The 13,024-nt window shown below is 26.0% G+C and overlaps 1 protein-coding gene across 3 annotated transcripts in view; it reads right to left on the reverse strand.

Annotated features, from left to right (window-relative positions):
- Positions 1-8,892: 8,892 nt before the first annotated feature.
- The window catches only part of Mct1 (Monocarboxylate transporter 1), a 576,612-nt gene continuing 572,480 nt past the window's right edge, over positions 8,893-13,024 (reverse strand). For 2 of the 3 annotated variants that reach the window (XM_075356629.1, XM_075356631.1), the window contains 3 exons: positions 11,793-11,958; positions 10,452-10,652; positions 8,893-9,157 (listed from right to left, as the gene is read on the reverse strand). In XM_075356629.1, the coding sequence (XP_075212744.1) occupies positions 8,988-9,157; positions 10,452-10,652; positions 11,793-11,958 (537 nt within the window). In that variant the 3' untranslated portion in view covers positions 8,893-8,987. Of the gene's footprint in view, positions 9,158-10,451; positions 10,653-10,731; positions 11,128-11,792; positions 11,959-13,024 lie in introns of those variants that run through there. The other variant, XM_075356630.1, reaches the window with a different exon arrangement.

Genomic DNA, 13,024 nt, shown 5'->3' on the forward strand with positions numbered 1-13,024 from the left:
TTTATGTATAACTTTTACAGTAAATATATTTTAAACATGCAATAATATTGCAAAAACCTAAAACTTTAAAAAAAAAAATTGACAATAAAATATTGACCATACTTTTACAGAATTATATCTGTAAATGGACCACGTGTAACTGTTTAAATTTGCAGCAAATCACAATAACCCGGTGATCTAGTGGTGAAAAAGTGTTCACTAGGTTGGTCTAGTGATGAATATGTCTTTGCAAATCAGCTGATTTCAAAGTCAAGAATCAGACTGTGCAAGACTACATTTCACTTATACTCATACATATCATCCTCATTCATCCTCTGAAGTAATACCTGATGGTGATTTCCAGAGGCTAAACAAAAAAAAATCTACAACAATAATAATATAATTCTTACACACAAAAGCTAAGTGAGCCATGAGCCAGGGATTCATGAGCCAGCAGCATGAATCCCTGCAAGCAGCTCAAATTTAGCACCATAATTTAATGTTAATTACATTTATTTCATTACTGCTATGCCTCTGAAAAAAAACAAAGAAAAACGTAAAACATATCACTTATGTGTTAATGCTTTGATAATAGTGAATCTAAAAGTTTCAAAATGAAAGGGTAATATTTTATTTATTATTATTTTTTTTAAACAAATATTTGTCATTGTTGGGGGTTTCTGTAGACTGCAATGTTTTAATAATCATATTAAAGTATTTTTATTTAAGAGAGTTGTTATAATGCTAATCTGTGATCTTTTGAAATGAATGGTTTTGGAACATTAATGATACACTGAGTCTACCACACTAACTTGTAAATAATACAGTAATATTTTCAATTCTCTTTAGCTTAGAAACTTTTATATTTTTACATTTCAGTTCATACAAAATTAAATAAATAAAAATATTCACTGGTATAGTTTTTACTTAAAGGTATACTATTTCAATTTTTATATTAATTTTACATAATTATAATAAAGATGATTTTTTATTATCTTTTTTTGTATGTGATGTAATTAAATTAAAAAGTTTTTTCCTTGAATTTAATTTTTTTTTAGTTTTTACAACTTACAATCTTGAATATAATATATTACAGTTTCGGAAAAAAACATTTTTTTGAAGAATGAGTTAACCATGGTTGCTGAAGTGAATTTAGGTTTATGCGATTTAGCAACATGGCTGTTATAGTTTGCAAAACATTTTGGGTTTTAATTAAGGACAAATCAAAAAAATTTTTTTAAACTTCAATCCGAAAACTTGTTTTAAATTAATTAGAAATTTGGTTTTTATTAAAAAAAAAATAACTGCAAATAATTTTGCTTTCTGAAACAAAAATTTTTGATACTCATCTAACACTACCAATAACTACAAGAAAATACACACTCATAATTGTAAGCAGATTTGTGAAAGTTTACACATTAAATTTCTTTGCAGAAACAGTTTCAGAAATGAAAAAAAAATGTTATAACAAAATGCGATCAACTGCAGAGCAGAATCTGTTTATTAAGTGCTGGTTGAAAAAATATTGTGATTAAGGCATAATCAATCTGTTTCCTAAACTCAGATAAAGTGAATATAGGCTCTTCTTTCTGCTGAAAATGGTATAGTACTTTGAAAACATTTTTTCTAACATTACAAACTCAAAGTATTAGTCTTCATGTAATTAAGATTGGGAAGACGAGTTACAAAGTAATTGTATGAAGACTGAAAGTACTTTGAAGTTTATTAGTTTGTAACATCTTATTTTTCACTTAATTAAGGGTAAAACTTCCTGTTACTTTTTAAATTCTTTATGCTAGCATGATTCTGGAACAGAACTGAATAATTGTTTTTTCTTTCCATCTCTCAGAAAGAATTCCGTAGCTGAGATTACATATATATAAAAAAACAAACAGTAATTAATTATATACTTGAGTTCATTAACAATTCCTATTTTTAAAAATAATTTTTGATTTGGTAACCACAGGTAAAATGAAATATATATATATATATAAACAACTACTTATAAGTTAGGTTTTCAATTAGAATTAACATATCAAGAACTGGTAAAATAGTTATAAAATGAGTAATATATAATGAAAATTATAAATTGTAACACAAAACACTAATACTAATAATTACATTTTACATAATATATAATTATACATACTTAACACAATAATATTTACAAAGAATAGTATTCATACATTGAAATTTATAATTATAAAATTGTTTAATTAAAAAAAAAGATAAAAATTACAGATGCTGCTGGAACTTAATAAGATTTTAAAAAAGTGCTTTTAAAAAAATTGCCTTAATTTAGCTAACCTTATTAAAATAACCAATTTTTACCTTCACAATGATGTAAAATCTCTCATGTTCAGTCTTAATTTACAACTTTTCTTTAATACAAGAATTAATTTCTAATGGTGCGTTAATAAAAATATATACCACATATTTAGAAAAAATAAAAAATAAATTTGCAATTATATAAATAGAATTTTAATTAATTATTGTAATTTCTTATATTATATACATTAAAATAACTCTTATATAAGATTAAATTCATTAAAGAAAAAAAAAAGGCAAGGATTATAAAAATATATTTGTATGTTTCTTTTATCTAATTAATATGAATTCCTAATATTCAGATATTTGTTTACTTATTTGTCAGTACTAGATAATATATAAATAAATGATAAATTTACTCACTGCTTAAGTACCATAATTAAAAATAATAAATGGTTACTCTAAGTACTAAATAGACAATATTATGAATATAATTCAATTCCTATTATATTATATTATGCTTTATAAATGTTGGTCATATTATTGGCAGAGTAATTGATTTATTAATGAAAATATGATTAAAATCTGTGAGCATATACAAATTAAAATGTATTAAAGTGATGTCAACAATATTCCAGAACAATTTGTTAAACTTATTCAGGTCAGCTCATAAGATATAGGATTTCAAATCCTCCCGTGAGTATAATTTCTTATCTCAATTATAATATATTTAATTCAGATTAAACTTTACACTTTTCACTTTCCATATTTTTATATTTCATTAGATTATTTTTTTAAGGAGATTTTCTATGTTTTTGTTTATGGTGATCAGTGGTGAAAGTATCAATTTTTAACAAGTTTTTAACAATAAATAAATAAAAAAAGTTCATTGGGATGAAAAATCAAATTTCAAAAATACATTATAATGCTTTGATTTACTTTTCTGAACATCTTCAAGCTGTCCTCATCCTGGTCTTTTTTGAGTTTTAGGAAGACACTTGTATTTAGAATGTGGTCAATAATGTTGCATTTGAATTGTGCTGTTTATTTATTAAATCATTGTTGTATCTTTATCCATTAGCTAATGTCTGAATACGGTAAGATTTGGTCCCTTCTTCAATGCGTGCATATGGTAATCATATCAATGTTATAAATAAATAAAAAAATCAATACAGAAAAAACAAAGAAGACTGTAAGATTAAGATAAGTTTTCATATTTTATGGAAAAAGAATTATACCGTTTAATAAGATTAAAAAAGAGTTTAAAGTAACAAAACTCAATCTAAATATTAAACAGAAAAAATTAATCAATGTGTATATGTTAGGTGAATGCAAATATATATGTTACTGTGAAGATGTTTGTGTGCTCATTATACCTTTGTTTTAAGTTCTTTTTTTTACAGTAGGTTGGTGGTTTTATTTAGTACATGAAGGTTTTTTTATTTTGTTTGAAAGCTAGTTTATATCCAATTCATTTTTAAAAATCTATGTTTTATAGATATAGTATAATTATTTGTTTTAGTTTCAAAGTTAGAATTTAAAGTTCTTTTGATCACATTATAAAAGCAATACAGAACTTCCCAATTTGAATAGTCATCAACAAAACATCTGCTGAAATCATAATGCAGCAATATCAGCATTATCAATATGAGCATTGATGAAAATGTCCAGTACAGTGTGTTATTTTTAAGAAGATATAAAAGGCTGTTTAATGTTTTAAGAAGGCTAGATTATGGAAAATAAATCTAGTGTAATTCTCATTTAGTATCTAGAGTGAAAGTATACTCTGCATTGGTTATGGAGACAAAGGTTTGGGATCATTTAAGTTAATTACCTCTTGAAATGGATGTCAAGTAAGAGACAGCCTCATTTAGTAGCTAAAAAATTTAAAAATACCCTTCCACTACGTAAACTGTGAATATATTAAAACAAATTATTCATTCATATGAGAAAAAAAATTACAAGTAGCAATCTGTTAATATATAAATACAAAAAAAGAAAAAGAAAAGTATATTACATAAAAAATTAATAAATCTTTCACAACTAACCTAAAAAGAATCTTTTAAAAAGTGTTATATGCTCACTTTTCATTTTTACTCTCAAAAATTATAAAAAATACCATGAATCATCTACACATAAATCCCAGTTCATTTATATTTAAACTATATCCATCTACTAACAATGAAATATTCCTAATTATAACTACTAATATTAAAATCTACAGAGAATGGAATGTAATATAGATTTTTAATTTAGTCCTAAAATGCTAAATAAAGCAAGGTAAGCAATAATTTTGCTGACCTAAAAGGAAGCATCCATTTTTTAGAAAATAAATGTTTTATAACTTAAGGATTAATATATAAATGTTTTATAGAACATATAAGTTATTCAGAACACAACTGTATATAATAAACAAGAAAATATAATCATAAAAAAGTGCCATATAACTTAATATATTATGTGTCTGGTATTAAGCATTAGAATATGGTGCATAAAATTTACATAGACTGGAAATATGAATGCTGCCAAAAATGACAAGTACCACAAAGTGATTTTTATACATATTCTAGTATTTTTCTCCAGAAAATAAGCATTTTACAGGGAAAGGCTGTCTAATCTTTTATTACAGATTTCGTATGATTAACACATATTAATAGTTGGAATAATCACAAAAACACAGGTTAAGCTTCAGTTAAATGTTGGAATTTAAAAATCTCTAATTTTTTCATTTTTTAAAATGACGCTCACTCAGAAATTGTGATGTAAAAAGTTAACTTAAAAAAAAATTAAATTCGAAAATTACCCTTGAGAATACTCCAAATCAATTTTTTGTTGCTTTTTTAATAAAAATTGTCTATTGGTATTTCCGTTAATGTAAGTATAAAAGTATACATTCATTCTTAATCATTTTTATTGAACAAAAAATCTTTTGAAACTTTCTGAATGAATTACTTTCCATAACTGTTCATTATTACAAAATTACAGATTACTCTCTTAAGAATTTTTTTTTTGATCAGAAATGTACATTTATTTTTGCTAATTACCAAAGGATGATAGGTTAGACAATATTGTATGCATGTTCAGTAGTGTAATTCCAGAATGGCTAAAATGATTTTCCTAAAATGTTGCTAAACTGCTTACCTCAACCCATAATACCATTTACAAAAAAAAAAACCATACATAAAATAAACCATACATAAAAAAAACTGAAAATTAGATTTTACCATTCATGAAGCTCCTTTTGCTACTTATAAATCAGAGCTTAAAGAATCCTGAAGAATCTGAGCTTTAAGAATTTCATCAGAAGTTGTTAATTCTTCCTTTTCCCTCTTCTGTTTGAATAAATACATTGAATAAAATTTTATGTTTGTAGGCACAGTTTTGTAATAATTGACTACACTGTGGGGGGTTTTGTGTTTGTAATAACATCTTGCTTGTTAATTAAAATGTAAATGAATAAAATTAATAATAATAAAAATTTACCACATTTTCATATGCATGTATTAGGAGGAATTAACAGGCTTGATTTACCCAATAAGTCCTTCAGTTCCAGATCAGGCTTTTTGTGAAGCAACTAGGTAGGCAATGTATCCTTTGACAGATCCATAAAAGATGGTTAACCTAAAAGGTTTTAGGTTAACCAATCACACCATACCAAGCATTCATTAACAATATAGGTTTCAAAGTCCTTAACATAATTCCTATGAGTGTCGCCTGAAATAGCAGAACATAACTAGGAGAAGGGATCAAGGATAAAGGAAAAGAATGGACAGTGAGCAACAATATATCCACAGAGGGTCCAAAAACAATGTAAACATCCCAATCAAAAGAATGCATAAAGATGCTCTCTAGATTGGAGGAATCCATTCAGCTCACAAACTCTTTTGGCAGTTTGAAACACTATTACTAAGGATGGGGAGTTCTGATTTTATTTTAAGCAGCTCAAATAAATGTTGCTACTAACTTTTTCCCCCGCAATTAATAAAGAATCATTTGAGAAAAGATACAAATTTCATTAAAGGAGATCCTTGCTCTTTCCCATAACTGTGTGGCATGTTGATGTAATTATATTTTGATCTGAATTAAATATTTATTTAATTAATCAATTGAACAACTGCATAAAACACTAATGATGAGTGAGCATGAACTATGTGAAAAAGGTTTTTAATTTTTTACATGATTTACCTACAAAGGTAATTAAATGTGATAGAAATGAGGATAATGAGCAGTAAATATTAAGACACGATATATATATATATATATTAGTACCAGAGTAAACAAAATTCTACTGTTTAGAGTAAAATTACAAAGTAGGTTAAAGTAAAGCAGAGATCAAAAGTAAATGTACAAGCTAGGAGCTTTTATGCAGAAAAAGAAGTCTGCTGGAATCTAATAGATCTAACAATTGAAAAGAAAGGAATAAGAGCCTTTGAAATCCAGTAAGCAGGTGGATAACAGTTTAAAGAGGAGGGTAACAGGAGGAGAAACCAGCTTAACAGGAGGATATTGAAAATTAGGTGGACTGGCAATAGAAATAATAAAGATAAAAATTATTAAAAAAAAACAAATATGATAAATGAAATTGAAAAGAACAGCCTTTTAGACAGGTAGGAGAATTGATAATTTATGAGATATAAAATTTAATTTCTAAATAGTAGCTAGAAATAGAGTATGGAGGGAACACAGTAAGACATCAAAGCTCAGTTAATTTGGTGATGTAGGAATGTGTAGAAGGTAAAATTATAGAGGAAGACAAAGACTGGAATTCTTTAAACAGATAACTGATATGTAGGTTGTAGTAATTATTTTTAAGTTAAAAGTTAATGCTTAACAGAAAAAATGGAAGGAAGCATCAAACCATCAAATAACTGACACTTCAAACAACTTTACCTGAACAATGATATAAAATAAATTGGCAAAATTTATATAAAATACTCATACGGAGTCTAGGTATTAAGGAAACTAGATGTCATCTAAAAGAAAACTAATCAATGTGTGTAGACCCCTTTTTCTAGAGTTGTTGAATGGTAAACAAAGATGGCACATTATTAGGTTCTCATTCCAAAACAATACCATACTACACCATACTAGAGTGAAAATAATAATTAACATCTATTCATGAATATTTTATATAAAATAATGTCATCCAAATGGAAGAATCATTTTTTGTTTTGTTTTTTAATACAACTAAATTTATATTTAGAAAAAATGATAGCATATAAAATACTTAAATTTTATATTTACAAATTTATTGTTAATCTCTTTTGCTTGTATTTACAAACAAAATAAATAAAATCATTTTTATAACTTCAAGATAGTGATACTGAGAAATAACTGTTAACAATCATCATGAAAAATAAAATACTGAGAATTAATTATATTTACACATAATATATTTATATTTGTATAGTAATTTTTGTAGTAGATATTTCAGTGATGTGTCTTATTCTCAACTGAATTTATAATTTTGTATTCAACTAATTACATAATGTTTTTAAACAATGCTACACACTGTTCAAGGATCTAAAATGTGAAATATGTTTATATATACTTAGCTCCATGCTTTGTTTTAAGTCAGCATAGTTAATAATGTTAACACAATAATGATTTATTATACAATAAAAAATTTTGAGAGGAAAAACTAAAAAAATATAAATTCATAATTATTATTAAAAGTTTAATACAGTAGTAACTTGATAATCTGAACTTCAGTTATTTAATATTCTCCTTCATTCAGTGTGGTAAACATGTTTGAAAGTCACAAGTCCTTAAGTCCTTTAAAAATATCTATTTTGTTTATTGGTAATACCTTTTTTGATAAAAAATAGAAATTGTCTGATGATACACTGGGGTGCAAATGAAGTAAGATACTGTAACAATGCATAGATTAGAACATGGGTATTTGAAAGAAACAAGTAAAAGATGTTTGAAAAGGCAATACCTTTATGATCAGTTGGTTAGATATGGCAGAGGCAAATAGATGAAGGCAAAATAGTCCTCTACCGTAGGCAGCCTTCATTTGGTTTGCATAAAAGCTTCAATTAAGAATTTTTGAGGTGGCATAGGCTTTAAAAAATTATTAGAGAATGGTAAGTTATATTATCTTGATGTTGACTATGATATTAATGTGTAGATTTAGTATAATTACAAAAAGGAAAAATGAATTCAAAGGTCAAAGGTACAAATTCAATGATCATTAGTTAGCTGTACTGTGATTCATATATATATCCTATATTAAACAAAAAAAATTAACTCTTGATTTAAATAATAAAATTTCATTTAATGAACTAAAATTTTTACCTATGTTACATAATAGTAAAATAAACACTCCACTTTATTTCTATACTATTCTCTGGTTGCATAGATTCATTTATATCAGATGATCAAGCTCTACTGTATTGCAATTTCTAAAAAAAAAAAAAATGACTAGAAATTTTTTTGTAAGTATTATGGAATAGTTTACATCTTACCTAAAAATTATATACAAATAACATAATTTAACCTTGAACCAATTCTAAATCATATCTAATCATGAACTAAAAACAAATGCATCTGTTCCGTTAGAAATATTTATATAAAAATTAATTCTAATTTGTTGAAAGGTCCTTAATTAATCTGAAATAATAGATCACAGTTTTTTTAAACAAAAAAAAAAAAAAAACAAAGAAAAACCAAAAACTCATTTACACTATTCTTTTTTGACAGACTTTGACCCTGAATAGTTTAATGATAGTCTTGTACTAGCTGCTTCTACAAAAATCTAATGGATAACTTTGGTCTTTATTTCTGGATTTTTCTAAACATCTCTGCATACTTGGAATTGCAAATAACATCAATCCGCTAATTGCTATCATTACACCAGCTAGGTAGAATCCAGGATCATATGATTTTAAAATATCATATAAAAAACCTGAAAAAGATTATGTAATTATACACCAAATTTAAAACTCAAACAATAAAATACGTCTTATTTTTCTCAAACAAGAACAAACTATTGATTAATAAAATTATAACTAACGTAAATTATCTAGAATTTAATCAGTGACTAAAAAAAAGCCTTGAAAACATCCTTCAAGAAGAACTGATTTAAAAAATGTAAATCTTATCATCTTCCACTTGTCATTAGTTACTAATGTGCTTGATCTTCCAATACTACCATCATCTTCAATTGTTTTATGACCATGTGGGAATTTTTTTACTTCATTTATAAACTGCTCTTGTAGTAAGCATTTTTTATTTATAGTGTAGGTTTAAGAAATTTTTTTACATAGTCCAAACTTTTACAGTTCAAAGAGGCGAGAAAAAATATTATTACTATTTTCTCATGAGTTTATATTTCAGCATTCAGTGGTACACCCATGATTTACCATCAGTTCTACTAAGGAGTAGTAAATGATATTACATACACTTCATTTACAATTTTCTTATTCAGTAACTTTTTTAATGGTGTAATTCCTGGTTAAAATTTTACAATTTTACCTCCATTCATCTATGCTCAAAACATTAACAATTACCATTTCACATGATTCATACCAGACTGTGTCAACTTTCCTGAGAGTGATTTGATAATTACCATGATTGTTTTCCAATTTTTCAGTTTTCATTGATGGGCTTGGTCTTTTAAATGTGCTTCATGACTATCTTGGATGTATGCTCACACAGACTGAAAACTAGAGGATTTTTACTAAAAGTCTTTTGTAAAACTTTCATTATGTTAAAAAAATTATCCTCAATTTTTACACAAAATATTGTAAAATCTTTGAGCCTTTGTAAACTATTAAATAAATAAACTATTAAGTCACTGAACATGACATAACAAGTATAACCACTTGATGGTCAAATTAATTTAATAAAATATTTTTGCTGTTGTTGCACGTATAGAGAAGAATCAAGATTGATAACTTTTTACATTACATACATATAGTAATAGAGAATGGGTGAATCCATTTATTTATCTAGTATAGGGTGCCTAGTGGTCTTTTAGTTCAACCTACACTTTATGTAGCAGCTTATTTGGAAGCATAAGTAGGATAAATCATAAATTTTGATAACCTGTATGATTTTCATCATACAGATGAAATTACATTATAACATATCGTAAATATTCATGCATACATGGACATTACTTAAATGTACAAGAATCATGCTACAACTAAAATTTAACATTTAACAAAAATATTTTGATTGTTTAAAAACAAAATTACCAGCAATTGGAGGTCCAACAAATGATGCAATTCCTTGGAACAGCAATAGCAGACCAAAAGCATTTGTTAACCTCTCAAGGCCCAGTAAATCTACAAGTATCACGGATGTCAGGCCTACATATGCACCAATAGTAAAACCAAAAACTGATGCGTAGATAGAAAATTGTGTAAATGTGTAACAGAAGGCACTTAATGCAGTAGCTGAAAAAGATGAAAAATTTTAAGAAGTAAATTAAAAATAAACATTTTTCATATATTAATTTTTATTAATGTAAAGAATATTGTGAACAGCTTAATAAATACAGTACAGTATAAGTAGAAAAAAATAAACAGAAATATGAAAAAGTATCCTGAACTGATTAAATTAAATTTTCTAAGTCAAAAGGGCTGCAAGTCAACAACTTGCTAGGTGGAAAGGTGAGACCTTAAATCAAGGCAAGTAGAATACTGGTGTGAAAGAACACTTTCAAGTGATCCATGTGAGATAACTTTTGTCAATTTTCCTGTTGGTGCTTTGATAATAATTAGCCATGATCCTTTCCTCAATTTCTTCTGCTTTTCAATATTCAGTGATGGGCTTGGCCTTCTAAATCTGCTTTATGACTACCTTGGTAGTATTTATACCATTTATAAACTGCTCGTGCAGTTGGCAATCCCAAATGTTCGCCATTATTTCCTTTAGAATGCAAACAAAAAGTAAAAATGATTTATGATTTTTCCTTAGTTAATAAATATATAAAACAAAATTTTAATTCAATGGATTTTTCCCAGATTTGCATTTCAGTTTCAAGGTAAGTGAACAAATGCTATAACAATTCTTATATGAAATATACAAATCATTATCTTCATAAACTGTATAATAAAAAGATTCATTAATATCTGTAATAGACAATTCAGTATTTCTGTAAAACATTTAAATGGACTGTATAATGACTAATATAAAATAATAAAAACTAATTAAATTAATTGTAAAAGAATATTTGCTTTGATAACAAAGCAAATTACTTTTTTGTAGGCATATTTTTAGAAGATAAATTTCTCATAAGACAACTAAATTGATTTCAGTATATTAACAACAAATGAAAGTACAAAATTGAATAATAAGAAAGAAATAAACGCAGTGGGATAAAAAAAAAAATTAAAAAAAAGATATTGTTTTGGATTTAATGAATTAAGTTATCTACAAAAGTTCTCAAATAAACATTTAAATATAACAGTAACATTTAAATATAGCAGATGACCTTCACAAAATCTTCATTCTTGTGCAATAATAGTAAACAATTTTTATATTTATATGTAAACAAAAATTAAGAAATATGAAAATAGAATGTAACAACTCACCAATACCGCATATTGTTAGGCACGTATTGTAAACCCATAAGCGATTTACCCATGGCTTATCTGATAAATATCCAAGAGCAATTCTACCAACAGTATTGGCAATGCCAATAACTGCTAGCAACATATTAGCTTTTTCTACTTCTAGCCCTTTTTGTCTTGCTTGTACCTTAAAAAAAAATTAAATCGTGGAGAATATTTGTGTTGCAATATTAATAAAAACATTTATAAGAAAATATTTTATCTCACACATATTATTATGTAGAAATTAGATAAAAAATATCCAAAATATTATAGAAGTAAAGATTTTCACTTTGGAAAAATAATTTTGATAAACATACAACACTGAACACCTTAAGTGTGGTCCATTCCTCAGCAACACACAGGAGCCAACGTTTAATGTCAATGAAATAAGGTTTTGTGCACAGAAGAGTTCAACTTTTCAACCTCACAGTTGAAGATATTGAAAGGATTCAGGCCATAGATCTAGATACGGTGTAGTATTGTACAGGCAATATCATATTACCGGTCCAGTAATATAAAACCACCACAGGTGGTTTTATCTCTGAGTTACTTAAGATTAACTTAAGTATAATGTACAAAAAGTTTACAAGTAGAAATTCTTGCTATTCCTAAGTAAATTAGGAAAAACAAATATTTTTATAATATAGAACTATAAATTTTGTCTATTTCTCAGATTAAACTTAATTCAGAAAATTGTAATAGTATAATAGATACTAAACTCCATAACCATAAAATTTGGCCACCAGTGATATAAGTTATCCCTTTACACTATACTGACAATTCTTTCTCATTCAGTTTTATGTTTATTAATTTTGCCTGCAACATTTTTTCACATTTAATTTGAGATATTTTTTTGTAAATAAAAAAATAACTTTTAAATAACCTTAAACAAAGGCCTTATTTTGGCTTGTTATATACGACAAAATTAAAAAAACAGATTATTTAAAATTTTATTATTCACAATAATATTTACAAGGGGATGTTCTGAATCACAAATTATCTTTTACACAATTTCACTTTTTATTCTTTTTACAATGATAAAATTCTTAGCAAATACAACTAGTAAAAATATGGGATACAAACCTGTTTGTGTCGCATGACCATATTTTGTAAATATGACCAATTTTTTTACTTCAATCTTTCTTATTTACTAATTTTATTTATTTATCAATTTATTAAAGTTTTATATATTTTTTTTAATTTATTAATAC

This window comes from Lycorma delicatula, chromosome 2, assembly GCF_047948215.1.
Source record: "Lycorma delicatula isolate Av1 chromosome 2, ASM4794821v1, whole genome shotgun sequence".
Classification (NCBI taxonomy): Eukaryota; Metazoa; Arthropoda; class Insecta; order Hemiptera; family Fulgoridae; genus Lycorma; species Lycorma delicatula.